The 20,666-nt window shown below is 56.3% G+C and overlaps 1 protein-coding gene across 10 annotated transcripts in view; it reads left to right on the top strand.

Moving 5' to 3' along the window:
* HDAC4 (histone deacetylase 4) overlaps positions 1-20,666 on the top strand; it is a 253,583-nt gene that overhangs the window by 123,493 nt on the left and 109,424 nt on the right. For all 10 annotated transcript variants that reach the window (XR_006205794.1, XM_042950747.1, XM_042950746.1 and 7 more), the window contains exon 3: positions 16,137-16,381. Coding sequence is in view for 9 of the 10 variants with exons in the window: in XM_042950747.1 (XP_042806681.1) it covers positions 16,137-16,381 (245 nt within the window). In the remaining variant the exon portion in view is untranslated. The remainder of the gene's footprint in view (positions 1-16,136; positions 16,382-20,666) is intronic.

Raw genomic sequence — 20,666 nt, 5'->3', positions numbered from 1 at the left:
AGCACCCTCCCCGCTCCTTCCGGGGGTGCAGGCCTGGCCCCGCGTCCCAGCCTCCGGTGTCGCCTTCACGGTTCCGTCTTGGGCCTGCGCCCGGCTCCGGCCCTCAGCTGGGCCCTTCTCTGGGGGTCCCTGCATGTGGGGGTGGGGTGTGGTGGTAGCTCGCCCTCCCCGACCTCAGAGGTGCCGGCATCCGGGGGCATTTCTTTGCTGGGCCAGGTCAGGCCCCCACCCAGCTCCCAGAATCCTGTGGCTGTTGTCTCCCTGCGTGGTCATCTGCTTGTTGGGAAGATTTAGGTCTTTTCGCTGTCCCCAGGGTGGAGTTTCCAGAGGGGCCGGCATGCCTACCATCAGCCTGTGTTCTTGACGAGCTGTTCTTTGGGTGTCAAGAATGAGCCCCCCTCGGCCCAGCCAGGAGGCGGGGATGGGGGTGGGGGGTGGGGCGTAAAGACCTTTTAACTCGTGTTTTCACAACGTAAGTTAAAGATTAATTGGACTCCTAATAATCCTGCCGAGATTTTAAACACGTCACTTCACATTGCCTCTTACCATTTCTTTTTAAAAACCCTGTCCCTGGGCTTCAGAATGGAAATCTGCAGGAAACAGGGGACTGTCCTTCCCTTCACGGGCCGCTTCGGGAACCGACAGAAGCCTTTAAGGGCATTTTTCCTTTGGAAAGGAGATTACGACGTGCAGAATGACCGAGCTCCGTGAGGTGGCTTCTGCGGAACAGGAGCCCGAGGAGAATGGACTGCTTCACCTTCCCACTGGAGTCTGAACTCGGTGCCCCCCGCCTGCCCCCGCGAGGCTTCTCACTGACGCATATCGCCACCGGCTTCTGTTTCGGGGGTTGTTGGCGGGCATTGTCCAGAAATGGCACGAGCAGCTGTACGGGTCCGGGAAGACCTGGTTTGTGGGGAGGGTGGCGAGTCCCTGCTGGGACTGAAAGCTGTTTCTGCAGCCCAGCTGCTGGATAATTGGGGTCCGTGACCACAGCCCTGCCTTCAGACCACGCCCCCGAAATGGGGGTCTCTTGCGGCTGGCAAGTGACCACATCCCTCAAGTTGAACAGCGTAACTGGAAACGCGGTGTTTTCAAATGCAGGTACTGTCGAAGTTTGTTTTCCAAGCAGGTAAAACAGTGCTGTTGATTTCTTTGTGCACACGTACCCCCGGTCGGGGTGTGGGGGGCCCTGGACCGTCCTGGGGGACTGTCACTCTTAGAAATGGGACTTCCAAGCACCTGAGTGGCTCAGTCGGATGAGCGTCAGACCTCGGCTCCGATCATGATCTCGCGGTCCATGGGTTCAAGCCCCGCGTGGGGCTCTGTGCCGACAGCTCGGAGCCCGGAGCCTGCTTCGCATTCTGTGTCTCCTTCTCTGCCCCTCCCCCTGCTCGCACTCTGTCTCTCTCTCTCTCTCTCTCTCGAAATAAATAAACATTTTAGAGAAATATTAGAAACGGGACTTCCAGCTCTTTTGGAGAGGCGGTGAAGCCGGGCCCTCTGCAGGAGGGACATCCTGTGGTCCTTTCTAGCTTTCTGGAAGCTGGACTTTATACTGCTTAGTGATTCCGTATCATGAGGTTACCAGTTGTGTGTTTGTACTATGAAAAGAAGTAAGACGGAAGAAATCATGTATTTCTTTCCTTCTGTCAAAAACGTCCACTCAAAATGAACTTGAGTAGGGCAGTTTAAAATGGAATTTTCTGGGAGGAGGTGGCTGTGGGCGAATGCAGCCAGGTGATTTCATCACACAGTAGTGCTTTTGGTTCCCGGTTATGTAGCCCGAAGATTTCGTCACCTCGCCTGCCAGGAAATAGGTCTTCACAAGCCAATGTCTGCCCCCTTTTGGGCGACCTATGGAAATATAAAAGACCCCCGCGCTTGTGGAGGGTGCCTTAACAGGTCCTGTGTGTCAGGATTCGTGCAGTGAACACTCTGGGACCCGGCTGGGGAAGGGCTGCTACGTTTTCTCGTTCCTCCTTCCAGGACGCCCAGGCAAGCGCCGGGTTCCCCGGGGAGGGTCTAGCCCCCTGCCAGCCTCCTTCCAGAGGAGCGTCCCACACAGGCCGTGTGCAGACATCCCCGTGGCACCCATGGAGAGCACTCTGTTCCTGAGTCCGGAAGGCGGAGTTCTGAAATGTCCTTCCTTGATTATCAGAAGACCTTGTAACCCCGCATGCGTCCTGGCTGGTGCGGAGTGGAGCCACGCATTTGCCTGGGCTGGTTTCTGCGTGGCTCACCTCCCCGGGGGGGCCCGAGCCCCGTTGGTCACGGTCCGGTAATGAACACAGGCTCTGTAGTCAGCCACACACCCGAGGAACCCTGTTCCCACTTCGGTGTTTGCCCTCGACTTGCCGTCTTTGAAAGGCTAGTTCCGCCACGTACGGATGCTTCCTCGGACAGCGCACCGTCGACAGCGGGGTCTCCCGACGCCGTCCCGGGCATCTTGCTTTCGTCCTGTCCTGTTTCGTGAATCTTGTTCCGCAGATTCACGTGCGGCGTTCTGTGTGCCCTGACGCGCTCGTGGCCTCCCACTGCTGGTCCGTTGGTGGCCATCCGGACCGTTTCAGTGAGTGCCGCGACGTAGGACAGCGAATCTCGCACCAGTCGCGTGCGCACACGCAGGAATTTTCCAAGCGTGACCACACTTAGGAGAGGGATTACCGGGCCACGGAACCAAGATTCAGCTTTATAAGGGAAAGCTGATGATTTTCCCGAAGGCCCGTCCCCACTTATGTGCCCCGTGGCTCTGCTCAAAGCTGCAGGGCGAGGTGGCCGTCAACCAGGAGCTCGCGGAGTCTCCCGCTTTCCTGGGTCACTCAGGTGGTGTGGCCTTTCAGCCAAGTTTCCTCTGCCATGAGGAGCCCTTCTGTGAGAAGCCTATTTTTCTTGCCATTTTCTGTTGGTCTTTTTCGTACAGAATAATCGGACTCACTTACACGTAATAGATCCAAGTCCTTCGTCAGTTCTGTGGTGCCCACCACCCTCTCCAAAGGCTCGATCTTCCACTATGTTCTTTTTGGGTTTTTTTAATGTTTATTGATTTTGGCGGGGGAGAGAAGGGCAGAGGGAGAGGGAGACACAGACTCCGAAGCAGCTCCAGGCTCCGAGCCGTCAGCACAGAGCCCGACGCGGGGCTCGGACTCAAGAACCGCGAGATCGTGACCTGAGCCGAAATCTGACGCTCAGCCGACTGAGCCCCCCCGGGGCGCCCCGACGGTGTTCCACTTTTAAACTGTGTCTGAGGAGCAGAAATTCTTAACGTAGCCAAACTGATCAGTTTTGTCTTGTGGTAAGCACTTCATGCGTCTTGAGTTTTTCTGAAGTTTTGCCTTTCAGAGTCTTAGTTGCCGTGGAATTAACTTTGGCCTGTGGTGTGAATGGGGGTGAAATCGGTCTCCTTCACGCACGCGCTCCGCACCCTGTCTTTCCTGGAGGGCCCTGGCCGAGGACTCGTGGCTGCCTTCTGCAGAAGCGCTTGACTGCTGGGCTCTTTTCTTCCCTGTGGTTTGAGGTCCCTGTTCCGTTCCTGGAACCCTGTGCCTCGGATCCACGGACCAGCCGGAGAGGATGGGGAGCTTAATGACCGTCGGTCTTCTTGTCCCCGATTTGGTCCATCTCCCCACTTACTTCAGTTGTTTAAAATATTTCCCATTAGTCTTCATAATTTTTATCCATGCAATTTTGGGGGCTTTGTTTTCCTTTAAATATTAGGCCTTCCTGTTTCACATCGAAATGTGTTAGCTCTGTCATGTTGATCTTACCTAGCATTTCACGGAACGTCCTTGGGAGTTCTCCTGACTTGTCTGTAACTCACTTCTCACGGGCCGAGGGAGGAGCTGTGCCCGGGCAATCCTAAGGCTCTGTGGATCACGATGACTTTGCCTCTTCCCTCTCTGTGTTCTGATTCTAGCAGCTTCTCTGGGACGGTGTTGGCTAGAATCTTGTCTTGTTCAGGGTTCATCATTAAAACCAGTATTTGCTGGGGCGCCTGGGTGGCTCAGTCGGTTGAGCGACCGACTTTGGCTCAGGTCATGATCTCACGGTTCATGGGTTCGAGCCCCGCGTCAGGCTCTGTGTTGACAGCTCGGAGCCTGCTTTGGATTCTGTGCCTCCCTCTCTCTCTGCCCCTCCCCCACTCATGCTCTGTCTCTCTCACTCTGTCAAAAATAAACGTTAAAAAAATTTTTTTAAGGCAGTATTTGCTGTGGATGTTGTTTTTTGTAAAGATCTTTTTTTTCAGATTAAAGAAATTCTCTTTTATTCCTCGTTTGTTAAGAGCTTTTATAATGTGAATAGTTGTTGGATTTTATAATATGCATCGTTTCATTATTAAGATAATCATTATTAGTGTAGTGAATTACATTTATAGATGTTCAGCATAGATGTGGCATTTCTCAGTTTAAAATGACACTTATTTTGGCCTATTATCTTTTTTATAGACTGCTAGATTAGGCTTGCTAATAATTTATCTGAGATTTTTGTGGCCATATTCATGACAGAGACTATAATTTTTCTTTCTTATGCTGTCTTTGTCTGTTTCCTTAACAAGGTTTTATACTGGCCTCATAGAAGGGGCTCAGCAGTGCTCTCTCTTTTTCTGTTCCCTTTGAAGTTTTCTTTAAAATTGAATGATCATTTAGTTGAAAGGTTAGTAATACTGTCTCTACCACGGTCCTTATGGGAAGATTTTAAAGTGTCGATTCATTTTAGTTTGTTATGATAGGGTAACTCTGTTTTCTATTTTTTTTTTTTTTTTGTCAATTTGGGAAAGTTACATTTTCCTAGAAATGTGTCCTTTTTTTTAATCTTTCAAAATATTTACATATTATTTTCAGAGAGCGAGCACACGGGCAGGTGAGGGGCAGAGAGAGGGAGAGAGAAAATCCGAAGCAGGCTCCACACTGTCAGCACAGAGCCCGATGCGCAGGGTTTGATCTCGTGACCCAGGGATCATGACCTAAGCTGAAATCAAGAGTCCAACACTTAGCCAGCTGAGCTCCCCAGGCGCCCTGAAAGGTGTCTGTTTTGTGTGGGTTTTTAAAACGGATTGGCCTGAAGTTGTTCATTACAGTTTCCTGTATTTTCGGTCTCTGCTGTACCTACAGTCTGGTCACCTTTCTTGTTCCTCTAATTTGCGCCTTTCTCTCTCCTTCTAAACCACTCCCAGACGTTTGTCTGTTTTATGGGTCTTTTTAAAGAACCCATTTTTTGTGTTGGTATATGAGAATGTATGTAACGACTGTTTTCCATTTCTTCTGTATATTTATTATCTCCTTCCGTTTTCCTGGCATCTATTCCAGTGTTGTTTTTTCTTCTTAGAGACACATCTAGCTCATTAGTTCGCATGCTTACTATTGTCGAAGGTAAGTATTTAGGGGCCGTGGGTTTTCCTCTGAGTACCGGAAGAGTACGAGTTTGCAACTGACTGTGTAGACTGTTTTCATGATCTTTCCATCCTAATTCTTCTTAAATGGTTGTTTTGATTTCTCCTTTGACCCATATTTAGGAAATGTGACTTAAAAAATTAACTTTGTATCACAGAAAATGTTGGATCCATTCCAACGTGCAGAAAATACTAGAAGGATCCTGCTGTTCCCATCCGCCAGCAGAGGCAGTGCCCGGTCACGCCCAGCTGTGTGTTATCTGCGTCCTTACTCACTCACCACCTCTACCCTCATGAGCATTTTGAATTGAATCCCACTCACTGTATCACCTCATCTGCAGCTACGCCAGTGTCTGTGTCTCTAAACGCTAAGAACTCTGTTTTAAACCTAAGGACGGTGCCGTGTTCGTATTCAGACAAGATTAACAATGACCTAATTATATATTCACCCAGTGTTTATATTGTCTCTGGTGGTGGTTAATATATACATATTTAGTCTATCGTTTGCCTCGGGGTCCACTTGACACGCACACGGTGATCGGTATGTCTCATAAAGTCTCCCTCCCGCTCACCCATACATTCTCCTCCCGGCCTGTTGTACTTGTTTGTTTCGACCCTTGAAGTTCATCTTTGAAGATGCTCAGTTGCGTGTCTTGTGGACTTTTCCTGTGTTTTAAATCCTGCTTGATTTCACCCATCTCCCGTCTTATCATTTAAGATGGACCGCTGTCGTCTGTGTTTCCTGTAAATTAGCACTTAGATCGAGGGTTTGGTCAGATTTAAGTGTGATTCTTTCTGGCAAGACTTTATAGTTGTGGTGTGCACCTGCATCGGGAGGTGCCCAGCTCTGCAAGTCTGTGTGTGTGTGTGTGTGTGTGTGTGTGTGTGTGTGTGTGGTTAACAGCCATATTTCTTTTTTCTCCGTAAAATTCTTTTTGATCGATCTCGGACCCCCACTGCTTTGGAAGTTAAGTGGGAAACATTACTGTTACGAAGGCAGAATGTCTGAAGTCGGTATTTTCTGCCCCAAGTGTCTAGAACACTGGTAACTCTTGACACGCCTGCATACCTGCCTCTTGCCCAGTGTTTTCGTGGCCTTTTAGTTTAGGTGGTCTTGTTCCTACTTTGTGTAGACAGTGTTTGTTTGGACTCCCCTTCTGCACATTCGTGTACGTTTCTCTGCTCACCTTCTCCCCCACCGAAGGCTTGATGGCGAGTTCCTAAACTCTCATTTTTCTTCTGACATGTGTCCGTGTGCATTCTGTGCTCGTTCTTGAAAGACAGTTCCCGGAGCACAGAACTCCAGCTTGGCCATTGCCTTCTCTCGGCACTCGGGGACCCATCACCCTGGCCGTTACCCCGTTTCCCCTGTAGAACAACCACGCTTTGATTTCAAGGTCTTTGGAACTTTTTCTTCAGTATCTGCAGTTCCAGATACTTATTTGACTCTTGACTTATTTTTTGTTTTCTCCTGCTCGGTGTGCTCTCTGTGTCTGCAGATTGAAGTCTTCCGGCAACTCTGACCCTAGCGGAGGCTCGCGGTTAGGATCGCAGTCTGGAACGGGACGTCCAGGACTGAGGCAGGCTCTGGCAGAATCCTGTTTTTAGCAGGCAGACGCAGGGGGTAAACCAGGGCCTAAAAGTGAATGCTGCTCCCTTCTTGATTTCTAGAACCCTGCATGGAAATCCCACGCACAAAAATACAATTCAAAGGGTTACCTTTAATACAGTCTGCACAAGACGCATATCTCTCCCTGCCCCACACCAGAGTAAGAAACTTTCCCATATATAGAATCTATAAAAATCCACGAGTACCTCTATGTACTATATTTATTTCTTTTACATTTTGATCTCCGTTGAAAACAAAACAATATAAAACCAAATCACCTCTTCATGTGCCATAATCCTTTTGATTTTTCAGGCATAAGGTAACTTGTAGTAAATTGTTAATATAAGCTTATTTCTTTGGCATTGCACGTAGATGTCTAAATGAGACACACAGAGATGATACCACCCGTATATGCTTAGCCACACACGAGGCTAAGGCCACTTACGCTGTATGCATTCCCTAGAGACTATTTTTTTTTTTATTTATTTTTTAAGTTTTATTTATTTTTGGGACAGAGAGAGACAGAGCATGAATGGGGGAGGGTCAGAGAGAGAAGGAGACACAGAATCCGAAACAGGCTCCAGGCTCCGAGCTGTCAGCACAGAGCCCGACGCGGGGCTCGAACTCACGGACCGCGAGATCGTGACCTGAGCCGAAGTCGGCCGCTCAACCGACTGAGCCACCCAGGCGCCCCTCTAGAGACTATTTTTGAGTTTTCACATCTGAATCTTTACATGTTAAATCTTGACCTCCACACCTCATCTCCCCCTTACACACACACACCCACACACACCCGCAACACGGTGTTAAATAGAGTAATTTTAATCCAGTTGAGACCACTTTGGGGGAAAGCGGCATTACATATAAATCAGTATTTTGTGTTTTTGTTTTTTGTTTTTTGCTTTTTTTTATAAATCGGTTTTTTGAATGCAACGGGACTACGCGTGTTCAGTGCTTTAGAATGATATCGTTAACAGGTGCCGCGTTCTGACGTTTCACAGCGAGATGGCAGGTTGAACACAGGTGTCCAGTCTTTCTCCCGAAATTCACAAAAACCCCCAGAAAAGGCCCAGGTCACAAGCAGAGTTCGCCTGGACGCGACGCGCGGGCGACACGCGGGTGTGGTCTCTAAACACTGCTTCCCACCAGAGGGACCCAGTCCTCCTTGGAGCGGCACCTGATTCCACACAGAGGTCAAAAGTGTGCGAGAATTTCCCGGCACACCCGGTCACGGCGGAACGGAGGGCTGCAGCGGGCGTCCGGGCGGCTTCCGGGCCAAACTGAAGGGCCCTCGCTGTTCAGGGAGGGGGGCTGCCGTGCACTCTATTGACCTGGTCTTGAGAAACAAAACCCCTCCTCGTCGCTCACATACGCAGGACGCTGGGCACCAACTCGTTGTTTTCAGAAATTGGCAAATAAAGGAAGAGAATCAGGCGCTTGCCCTGCCTTCCTTCTGGAAACTGTTTGTCAGAGTGGGAAGACGGTTGGGTCGGGGTCCCTCCTCGGTACTGAAATAAGGTAGCGAATCCCTGGACAGGTGCACCTTACCACCTGACCGCCTCACCTCAGCAGCCATCTGGGCAGAAGAGCCACGGACGCGCAGGAGCTCAAGGAACCTCTGTGGGGAGGTGGTCTTGCTGGGAAATCGGGCTCCAGAGCTCACAGGGCACCACGTTCACCCGCAGCCCAGGCGCCGTCCACGACGTCCAGAGCAGAGCATACTCCGCGGGACAGATGGGCAGTGTCTGTAGCCCATAAGTTGGAGGGGGTGCCGGGGTAGGGGGGAAGGGGAAGCCTTTAGAGCAAAAGAATTGAAGGCACGTATCAGCCAATAGAATGTAAGGACCTTTTGTGGGTCTTAATTTGAATACAGTTTAAAAGGCATGTATGGAACACTCCTCAAAACGGGAATGCTTTGAGGCCAATTGATAATATCATGAAAGAGTTGTTCATTTATTTGGGTATATTAATGGGATGTGATTGTGGTTTCAAATTTTTTTTTTAATGTTCATTTATTTTTGAGAGACAGAGCACGAGCAGGGGAGGGGCAGAGAGAGAATCCGAAGCAGGCTCCAGGCTCCGAGCTGTCGGCACAGAGCCCGACGCGGGGCTCGAACTCACGAACCGCGAGATCGTGACCCGAGCTGAAGTCGGACATTCAACTGACTGAGCCACCCAGGCGCCCCTGATTGTGTTTTTTAGAAGAGTTCATTCAGGGATACTTTCGAACTACTATAGAAAAAAACGCCTTACAGCCGGTGTCCCCCAGTGTAATCCAGAACGGAAGGAGGTGGGGGTCACGCAGAAGACACGAGGTTCGCCATTAGTTGGCAGTTGTTGGAACTGAGGGACGGACCCCTGGGACTTGATTCAACTGTCCTCTCCGCCTCTGTGTGCTTCTGAGAATTTCCATAAAAAATTTTTAAAAACGTATTGCAGAGAAAGGTCATAGGCCCCGGGCACAGGCGAGTGGAAGAGGGAGCATCAGCAGCGGCCCCGGATGGGGGTCAGAAGGCAGGTGCGTCAGTCAAGGCCCGTCTGCCAGACCCTCGCCACTCCCCCACCCCCACGGACGCGCCGCACACGCCCCTCCTGGGGCAGCAGCCCCCATCTGCGACGGGGCTGGGAAGGGCGGCCAGTCAGACACGCTAGACTCCCGGACGTGCTCCCCACTGTGCTCCGGAGTGAGCCCCCCGCCCCCCGGGGGTGGCCCGCTGGAGGATTTTTCCTCCGGGAGAACGTAATCCAGAGGCCCTGGCCGGGGGACACCAGCAGGTGGAGGGCGTGGGCACCGTAACAAGAGCAGGGGCATAGCTGCGTTCCCGATGAGCGGCGAGCACGGAGACCCTCACTCAGTACCACGTCAAGGTGGGAAGGCTCCTCCCCAGGAAGAAAGGCCACCCCACGCGGACAGTCTTCTGGGTGAGAGCCCCACTCTGCCGGCAGCCTGCGTGGGAGTCCCTGCCAACACCCGTACTCGGAGCAGCCTGGCGGCCGGGAAGACGAAGGCAAAACAGACAGATGTGGGAGGACCGAGACTGTGCAGGGTTATCGGTGCCGTCCTCCCAGACCAGAGCAGGTACCTCGTCCACCACGCGAGAGCACGATGCTCTTAAGGGGCCGTCATTCTCTGAACGTGGCCGGTGAGTCGTCAGTTAAAAACGTCAGAGCTGAAATGGTGCGAAACCCGATGAAGAGGTGAGAATACGTGTGTAAGGAAGCCTCATAAAATTGAGCACAAGCAAGAAAGAGAGAAAAGCAGAGGATCCTTCGAGATCTACCGAACATAAGAAGTTTCAGAAGCAGAGAGTGCAAAAAGGAAAGCCCCAAGAAGATAACTCAAGGCTGTCCCGGGGGAGGACAGAGGCTGCCTCGCTGACCGGGCCAGCTGAGTGCCCCGCCCTGGCCGGAGGAGAGCCAAGCCCTGTCACCGTGAAATTGCAGAACCCTGGGGACCAGGACAAGACCTGACAAACTTCCAGGGAGAAAAATCTCGTCCCGTCGGAGGATCCGGAATCCGGATGGCTTCAGTTTTCAGTAACCATGTTGGGAACAGGAGGGCCAGACAGTGGTGCTCCTAGGATCCTGAAGGAAGTGAGCTTCCGGCTGGAGTTCTGGAGGTAGCAGTGCATGGAGGGGAGATGGCTACGAGCAGAACCTCCCTCCCCAGGCCTTCTCTCGAAGGCACCCTGGGAGCCTGAGATCCTGCAGGACGAGAGGAGGGGACAGAGACGGAGGAGGGCGTCCCCTGGAGGAGGAGGAGGCCGGCCCCCTGATGGCAGCTGCTCAGGGGAGCCTGGGCCACCTGGCCGGGCGGGAACTCTCCGGCTTCTGGGCAGGTGCCTGTGCCTGGGGGACCTGAGCCCGGGAGCCTGCCCCTGACCCTTCTCTGTCGCTGACCTGTCTGGGCCAGGCCCTCCTGCTCCCCTCCCTGCCCCGCCCCCTCGCTCCTCTGCGAGGGGCCTTCGTGGTGCCTCGTGGCCGAGGGTGGAGGCTGGCCACCGAGGACGCAGGAGCAGGGACTCTGCATCCGCCCCACCAGATGCCGCAGCGGGGTGGCCTCTGGCTTCCTGGGGGTCGCTCGTGACCTCGTCCCAGACAGACCTCTTTCTGCCAGCTGTCCCGGAAGCCGAAGGCAGACTGGACTCCAGCCTCTTCCCTCTTCCTGGGAGTCTCCGTCACCCTCTTGTGCTCACTGCTGTCGGCCAAAGAATGGGTGTTTGGGGACACGCGCGTGGATGGCATCACCATAAAGAAAAGCAGGGGATGCGTGACCGAGCCAGAATGTTGTGGGGGGTGGGGGGGGCGGGCACACGATTTGGGGCGATTCTCTGATTCTTCGTTCACTCTTGCTCTGCCCTGACTACGCGTCCTTCAGCACGCGCGAGCTGTTTCACGGTGAAGATGAAAACACTCTACATAAGTTACACATTTCCAACAGTCCCCCACCCTCCTCCTCCCTCCCCCCGTCACACACAGACAAAATGTCAGAGTAAGAGGAAATCATAGTTACATGCTTGAAATATCTATTATTTTTCCCTGCGTCTGAATGAGTCATTCTTTACTTGAACAGATCCTAAACTTTGGCCATGTTTTCTAGAGAATAGTGCTCGTCTTTATTTCGCATCTGTATGACGGCGTTTAGCGGAGAGGATCTAACCCACGTAATGGAAAACTACAGTGTCCTTTTTGACGATCGTTTATTTTAAAAAATAGAGACTGGCAGATTTTTTTTCGCTTTCTGATGGCGAACTTGTAATTCAGACAGCACAGCCTTGCCGTTTCTTATCGAAACGCTGAATATGGTCTTTGTGCTTCTACTAACGTCATGAGTCCGACTGTATTACTATGTTTCTCAAGGCACAACCTATAAAAGCAATTTTCTACTCCACATAAAATATTCATGAGAATACAGGCTTTTTTGTTTGGATGCTGCATTCTTTAAGTAGAGAAGGTTGTATTGTTTTCTTCGGGGAGCTTTGGGTCAAAAGCTCTGGCAGCTTCTGTGGAGAATGCCTGGCCTGTCAAATGGTTTTTGATACAGAAATAGTACGAGTCGCATATGATACACCCGCCAGCAGCTGGAAAGAAGGGGGACTGTGGCCGTGATCCCCCCCGCACCCCGGCTGCACCAGGCCCGGGACAGCGGGGCTCCGGCCATGTCGCCCACCCGCCGGGCCGCCTGACTGGCCGCGCAGGAGGGATAAGGAGGTGGCATTTCTCTGCAGGCCTCGCCAGGGTCTCCTTGTCCCGCGTCCGTTCCCACCCCGGCTCTCGTGTCTCCCTGCAGACGCGGTGTTGTTTCCACCGGCAGAAGCCGCTGACGGCGCCGCTGACGTAGGTGATGAGTAGCTCTTCCTTCTGTGTGCCCTGCTCTTAGCCTTCTTTAGCAGAAGAACGGAGTTTTGTGTGAGTTTTGTGTGGTAAACCGAGCAGTAGGCCCTCCCTGGCTAAGAAGCGGTCAATGCAAAAGGAACGTTGCAGTGAGAACAGCACGCCGTCCCGCGGACACCCGCACGTGTCCCGGCTCTCACCCTCCGCGCCCCGCTCACGGGCCCCCTCCGTCGTGTGCGGGCCCCTCGCCCCCCGGGGCATCCTCTGACCTCGGCCTTTCGTGTCTGGGGAAGGACTAGCGGGGGCTGCCGGGCAGTGCTCCCTTGGAAGATTCCCTGTGCTTCCAGCCTCAGAAGGATCTGGGAAAGGTTTGAGGAAACGAAATGAGCTCCGGCTTGCATGTGGCAGATGTGCACAGCCCGCCTCGGCCCGCTGCTGAGAAGGAACCGTCCAAACAGCCTGGTCCTGCCCCGCGCCCCCACCTGAGCGCTGCTTCCCCTGCGGTGCCCCACCCCCGTGCTTCCCCGTGGCAGGCACCCCACTGCCCGCCCTTCTGCGTCTGAGGCCCGGCCTCCCCCGCGCTGTCACCCGCTCTGGCCCCGCACGGACGCTCCAGGATTTGCGCGTGAAGACCCTGCCCTCTGAGTGGGGGTTGAGTTTTCCCTCAACCTGCGTCCCCACGCCCCTCCACTTACACCCTGACCTCTGGCCTTTGTTCACGCTGTGCCCCCGTGTGGACGAACCACCTCCCCCAGCCCTGTTACAGGTTGGCCTGGGGGTGTCCCCACGCCCAGCACAGAGCAACAGGGCCCCACACAGCTCCCCAGTAAACGAACGTGTTCGTAGAAAAGTTCAGCCCGCCGTGTTTTTGAAGTTACTAAAAAGCTGCTCTGTGGTCAGCACCTAAAGGGATTGACCGCTAGACATTTCTGATGGTCCCCTGAGCCCCTACGTGAAAAATTGGAGTAAGGAGGGGATCTGCTAAATGAACAGCAGCCGGGTCTTCTGCCCGCCGGCTCAGGGCCGGGCTCGGTGCCACGGAAGATCTCGGGTCCCCGGGCAAGATGGGACCCCTCGCACATCTTCTAGCGGGGGGCGCACCAAGTGGGGCAGCTGACACCGCGCAGGGCAGCGTGCTGATGTCACAGGCTCTCTGTGGCTGTTTACTTAAACCAAAACACTGTCGCTTCGCCAGGCAACCCGGTGCTGCTCTCACCTGGAAAGAGAGTCGAACCTTCTCACCGCGAGGCTTACGGGCTCAGTGCGTCGGTGCCTGCGTGGGCGTGTGTGACCCTGCAAGACACAGTCAGGTTTATCCTTAGAAAGCAAAGGCTGACTAACCCGGGAGGCCTGCCCCGTGCTCACCTGTGTCTGCAGCGTAAGAGGCACGTTAGCGGGCCCGCGGACAACAGCCTTCTCGCTGCACCCGTGGCCACACAAGGGTGAAACCGGGTAGCCGTCCGCAGTAACGGTGCTTCCGGGAGGCGTCCCGCACGGTCACCCTCGGGAGCGAGGGATCACACACTCCCTCGAGAGAGAAGAGTGGGCGTCGAGCCCTGTAAGGAGCCCAGTGACGCCCTCTTTCCTCCACGTTTGCTCACGGAGCTGTCCTCCCTGCCCTCGTGTGTGTTCCTTAAAAGAGAGTCTGAAGCAAATGGAGGAAGATAGTGAGGTTTTCTACAACTGCTATTTATATGATTTTCCCATTTTTCTATATTTCATAATAAAAAAGATCAACAAAGGCAACTGATAAAATCCAGCCTTTCCCAGCTCCGCGTGGTAGGAACGGGTAGGATAACGCTGCTCCCTGGTCCTTCCTGTTCATGAAAAACAATTTATTTGTGTAGATTTTGCTCATGTAAACAGCAAATAAACCCTCTTAATATATCAAAGCTTGATACGCCATTAGAAATAATTGGTTGCATACATTTTCACAGCTGGAGGGTGCAATCTCACTGATTGGGGGAAACGGAAGATAAACAGTCCACTGGCATTTTATCCTGGCCTTGTCGGGGCCCAAAGGATAGGACAATGGAATACTTTCGAAGAGGGTCGAAGACGGAGTATTTTCCCACCACCCTCTGGGCGGCTCTGCCTCTTCCCTCTGTTCCCTGGGGGTCCAGGGTGAGGCACTCCTCAAGGTAAAGCTGGTCCAGGCCCTGGGGCCCCTGTCAGCCCTGCCCCATGGGCCTCGGAGAGCTCCGGGCCCTGGCGCCTGAATGGCTCCGGGTCCTGGGGGTGGAGGAGACCGAGATTTTGTGTAGGAGCCGGACGCCCCGTCCTGGGCAGCATCCAGGACTCCGCCTGTGTGAGCCGCGCCCTGCAGGCTACACGGCCACGTGTTTGTCCAGGACACTGGGGCTCAGGCCAGGTGACTACAACGAGGGCTTCTGCCAGAGCTGGGCCTCTCCCTCAGCAGTGTTTCCTAGCCTTGCCTCATCAGAACGGCAGGGCTGTGCCCGCGCAGTGACCACAGAAATGCTCCGTCCTGAGGGGCGGTTCCACGAAAGCGCCAGTTTACCGGGAGCTCTGGGCTTGTGTGGTTGCGGGGTACCGACTCCCCAAGGAACCAGATGATGGCTGGAATCGGAGGGCCCTGTGGTCTGGGCATCAGGTCCCAGGGCATGTGGGCGGGCCAGTCAGGAGGCCCTGGAACAAGGTCAGGTGCATAACGTGGCCCCACCGGCAGAGGATCCGGCCAGAGGTGGCCCTGATGGTAAGGAACTGGGGTGGCCTGCCTCCGCTGATTTTGAATTCCCATGTGAGTACTGAGCTCCCTGGAGCGGGAGGCCCCAGTCTCCTGCCCCGGGGCCCTGGGTCTGGTGTGTCACTTGAAGAAAGGGGCCCAGAGCAGGTTGAGGGGAGCTCCTGGGCCTGTGAGCTGCAGGAGCAAGGGGGGGGCGGGGGGGGGGGGGGGAAGGTGGGCAGTTGCCCCTGCAGGGGACTGTTCCCCTGCCTGGCCGAGAAGCAGCACTCACGGCCTGTGCTTTTCAGCCTCGAACCTGCCGTAGGAGGAGTCCCCCCGTGGGGTTATGGGGTGATGGCCAGAATTTAAAACTTTGTGCACGCTTCTCCTGTCTGCAGTTTGGTATTGATCTGTAAGCATCAAGACTGATTTCGCTTCTGTTTCTAATCGGAATCACTTGAGCTTGTTTTCCGCAGTACATTAGTAGGAGGAAGAAAATCCACTCCTTGGTGGACCGCAGCGCCCGGGACCCTGATGCACGTGCCGGGCGGGCGCTCACTCGCTGGCCGCGGTCGGGAAACACGTTTTCCGGGAGGGCGCGCGCCTCTCCACGGAAACGCGGGGCTGTCGCGGCCGTCGGGACCCCGTCAGCGGCGCACGCTCTTCTGCGCTTCGCGCACACAGGCCCTCGGTGGCTCCGCGAGGAGGAAGGACAAAAGCGCAGGCCGGCTGGCCTCTCCGCGCACTCGCGTTTAGCTCTCTTTACAGCCAGCTCCTTTCTCTTTCTCGGGGGACTTTCGGGGACGACGTCAGGGCGGCCGCTGGGTCCCCCCCGGGGGCCTCTCCTTGCGGGGCGCGGGGCGGGGCGTGCGTCTGGCGGGCGCCTGTCGCGGCCTGACCTCCCACTCGCTCTCTCACTCTCGCCGTCTCTGCCCTTGACCGCAGGAACGCCCCAAAGGCCTCCCGAGCCCCGCATTTTGAGCCGGTCAGGCAAGAGGGGGGCGGGGCAGCGTGCTTCAGCCCAGGGGCGCCCCTGGGCATCGGGCAGGGGGCGGGGAGGGGCCCGGGGACGCCGTGCCGCGGCAGTGACCGGCGCCTCTGTGCTGTGCTCTCTCCCGCAGTGGATGTGGCCTCCGCGCTGCCTTTGCAGGTCGCGCCCCCGGCGGTGCCCATGGACCTCCGCCTGGACCACCAGTTCGCGCTGCCCGTGGCGGAGCCCACCCTCCGGGAGCAGCAGCTGCAGCAGGAGCTGCTGGCCCTCAAGCAGAAGCAGCAGCTCCAGAGGCAGATCCTCATTGCCGAGTTCCAGAGGCAGCACGAGCAGCTCTCCCGGCAGCACGAGGCCCAGCTGCACGAGCACATCAAGGTCAGTGGGGCGGCGGGGCGCGTGCGCACCTGCGGGGGCCTCGGGAGGGGGGCGGCGGGGCCCCCGCGCACCAGCCGGACGCCGCGATGACGCACGGGACGCGCCTTACTGTGCTGACCCCAACCTGCCGGAGGCCCGCCGGTCGGGCTAATTGTGGTGCGTGCAGCGCGTTGTGGGAGAGTCACCGAGGCACGGGGCAGGAGCGGGCTTAAGGGACGCGCTTGACATTTCATTTCGTCCCAAAAGATAACACGTCCCCAAGTAGAAAAATTACCAGGGAGAAGAAACGCCAGAATCTTGATGGACGAGTGACCGCCTCTGGGTGGTGCGTTTATAAATCCTTTGCGTTGCCTTCTTGGGACTGGTCTTTTCTCAGTTGTCCCCATTGATCCTTTAGAATTGGAAAAATACGGCACTATTTTCTTCTCATTTGAATTTAATAAGAAAAAACTAACAGATTTATTTCCTTACTTATTGACTGTAGTTAGTCTCTGTAAATATTCATCCTGAGCCCAGGGTTAAAATTAAATACATTGGAAAGAACCACGTGTTAGTAACCAGTAGCAAAGCTGTGCTACATCGTGGACAGATCACTTGTGACAGCTGTGACCATAATAGGCTCCACTGTATTTAGCACCACGGAGAGAAGCACCGTGCGGGAGATACAAACAGGGCAGATTAAAAGCGAGAGAGAATCTTACCTTTCCCGGTAGCCAGCCTGAAACGAAACAGAAACCCCAGGTTGTATAATTCATCCGTTCTGTGTGGCAAAACACCCTAACCTCGGCGATTTAAAGCAACGAATGTGCCTTAGCTCATGGTTTCCGTGGTCAGGAATGAGGGGCAGCCCAGCGGGGGGTTGTGACTTGGGGTCCCTCATAAGGCCAGGGCCGTGAGACCCTCTTCTGGGCTCACTCACGTGGGTGTGGACGGGAGGCTCAGTCACCAGCAGAGCCTCCCACAGTGAGCACCCCGAGAGACCAGAACGCCAGGTCCGAGGTGCAAGCCCCAGTGTCTCCTGCGGCCGTCTGGGAAGTGACGCAGCCCCTGTCCTGCCTTATCCCACTGGTCGCGTGCAGCCCTGGTGCATCCTGGGAGGGGCCCAGACAAGGGGTGAGTAGCAGGAGGCAGGGATCCGGGAGTACCGTTGGGAGCCTGGCTACCGGAAGGGGAATGTGAGTGTGTCTTAAATAACCTCCCGTTTCCAAACTGTTCTTTCAACGTGTAATGTGTTAAAGGTTTTGTTTATACCACATCTCGGGACACCATTGTGGACGCTACGCACGGAGCGCGTCTCCGTGTGGACCGGCTGCGTTTCCGGCGCTCCGGGGCCACGCGTGGTCCGTGGCTACTATGCGGGACAGCACAGCTGTGGGGAACTGAGAGCCCTCACCCTGTGCTACCGGATGCCCCCGAGACACCCTTTCCATGGAGACCCGCACGGCCCGTGGGCGACAGCGCTCAGCCCCAGGCTTGGCTTTGTCAGGCGCCAGCCGGCCCCTGGGCAGTGTGTGCCACGGGGGCCACGCGGAATCGTTGGCGGGTCTGTCTCCTCCTGCTTCCGGCCGGTAGTTTCTTCCGTCGCAGGGTCTCAGCCACCCCCCCCCACCCCGTACCCGTAGAATACAGCTCGAAGTATCCATTGAATGGCCGCTGTCGACGGGGTGGGGGAGACGTGACTGTACCGGGGCCCGTGGCCTCGCTCTCTGTGTACCCGTGCCGGCGGGACCACGGGACGAGGCCGCCCAGCGGTGTCACGTGGCTCGGCGGGCCGCATCACAGATGCGTGAGCACCGCCGGAGGCGCGTCGCGAAGGCTGTGTCCTCAGGCCTCGTGGGGCCGGGCCGGGCCGCGAAGCTGCGTGGCAGGCCCGGGGTCTTGGGAGCTGTGACGCGGCTTCGCTTCTGGGAGTTTGGGTTTGCTGTCGCCGCGCCTGCCGCTCTCGCCCTGAGGCGGCCGGCCCCCCGGGGTCAGCGCCGGATCAGCCAAGGCCGGACGGTTTCCTGAGCTGTAGGAGTCCCGGCCCCGTCGTCTGGACTGTAGCATTCTAGGCGGCGTGGGGGTCCCGCGGAGTGGAGGGGTCGCTGCGCTCTGTGCCCTCGGCCACCCGCAGCCGTCGTGACGGCCGCTTCTGACAGGTGTCCTCGGGTGTGCGGTTCGGGGGCCCACGGAGCAGACGCCCCGCCCCTGGCCGACCCCACGCGTGCGCCTGCTGGTGGCCGCTGTTCTGCGTGGTGGGTGGGCGAGCGGCGGGGTCTGGGTGCGGCGACGTGCCCCTGGGGTCCAGGTCTGTGAGGGCGGCCTCGGGAAGCGGTCGCTGGCCAGCGGGAAGTCACGAGTTGCCGCTCTTCCCGGTGACCGCCTGCGGCCCGTAGGGTGGTCTTCCGCGGCGTGGCGGGAAATGAGAAGAGCCCCTCAGCGGGCCGTTTTGTCTTGTCCGTGAGGCTAGAGCCTCCCCTTTCTGGGAGTCCCAAAGGCAGACTTTTGGCTGTCCTGCGTCCGGCACGTGCCTCCAGCCCCGCCAAGCCCGGGTCCCCTCCGCTCTGTGGCGGCCTGGGCTCGGCCACCTGCGTTGTCACCCCGTCTTGGCATCTGGCGGGTCACTAGTCTGCCTTCCCCCGTCCTTCCAGGCGGGTCCCCTCGTACCCGGAGGCCAGCGGGCCCTGTCGCCGCCCCTCGCCTTTCGAGGCCAGAGTGCCGTGTGCCCCGGAAGGTCCTCTGTCCCCTGGTGATGCGGTTTGCGGCCCCGACCTGCCGTCCTGCAGGCCGTGCCCGGTGCCTGGCTGGGGAAGGAGCTCGGGAGCCACGTCCACCCTGCCCCCCCCCCAGGGCCCTGTGTGCACGTGACGGGGGTCTGCGCTGCCCGCGGACCCGCGGGGGTGGCCTTCTGTGCCCGCGACGCCGAGGAAGACCACGTGTCAGCTGAATTTGTAGCTGTGGCCGGAAGATGAGAAACCGAGAATAACAAGCGGCTGAGAAGAAACGAAGCCTGTGCGGGAGAGGGGTCGTTGCTAAGCAGGAGGAAGCAAGAGATGGGAACTCCGGGACCCGTTGGTGCTGTCACCTTGGGGCGGGGCGGGGCTGGGCTGCCCGCCTGCCTGGGGCCTCCGCCTCCGGGAGGGGGCAGGTCTGGCTTCCCCTCCGTGACCCCCTGTCCCCACCTGGGGCTCTAGGGCTTTGTGTCACTGCTTTGGAGGTGAAGGAGCCTCCCTCCCGAGTCCTCACATCGGCGCCCGCGAGCTCCAGAGCAGCTACCACAGAGCCTGCGCAGGACCCCCCCCACCCCCACCCCCGGTGTCGCAGAGCCTGTGCCAGGACCCCCCCACCCGCCCTGGTGTCAGAGAGCCTGTGCCGGGACCCCTTGTGCCACATAACCTATGCATTGACACGCCCCCTGGTTCCACAGAGTCTGTGCGGGGACCTCCCCCCCCCCCAGTGCCACATAATCTGTTCCGACCACCCCCCCGCCGGTGCCACATAGTCTGTGCGGGGACCCCTGGCCATCAGGCTGCTCCACATGCCAGGTGTGCCCCTGAGAACTCCCCTCACCCACAGGGCCAGATGCTCTAAGAGGTGCCAGGAGCCCCACAGACATGGCTCTCACAGACACGACCCCTCATAGACGTGGCTCTCATAGATGTGGGACCCCCCCATAGATGTGGCCCCCACAAATGTCAGCTGTGGCTGTCACACATGTGCCTCCCCATAGATGTGGCCCCCACAGATGTGGCTCTCACAGACACGGCCTCCACAGACGTGGCAGTTCAGATGTGGTCTCCCCACAGATGGGGCCTTTATAGGCACGGCTCTCGTAAATGTCCCCCATACAGATGTGGCCCCTATAGATGTGGCTGTCACACACGTGGGCCCCCTCCATAGATGTGCCCCCCTACAGACGTAGCTCTCGCAAATAGACGTGGCCCCCACAAATGCGGTTCTTACAAATTTTCCACCCCACAGATGTGGCTCTCACAGACACGGCCTCCACAGACATGGCAGTTCAGATGTGGTCCCCTCATAGATGTGGCTCTCAGAAATGTGCCCCCCTCACAGACGGGGCTTTCACAAGTGTGAGCCCCCCCATAGATGTGACCCCCACAGACTTGGCTCTCACAGATGTCGTCCCCCCCCATAGATGTGGCCCCCCACAGATGTGGCTTTCACAAACCTGCCTCCCCCCCCCCCCACGAACGTGGCTGTCACAAATGTGGCTCTGGGCCCGGTTCTCAAAAGCACAGGGAGAATCTCAAGTTTATATGTTCTCTGCATTTTAATCATGTGTTTT

The sequence above is a fragment of the Panthera leo genome, chromosome C1, assembly GCF_018350215.1.
Source record: "Panthera leo isolate Ple1 chromosome C1, P.leo_Ple1_pat1.1, whole genome shotgun sequence".
NCBI classification, from domain to species: Eukaryota; Metazoa; Chordata; class Mammalia; order Carnivora; family Felidae; genus Panthera; species Panthera leo.
The sequence above is the reverse complement of the archived record's forward strand: the minus strand, read 5'-3'. Positions and strand labels throughout refer to the sequence as shown.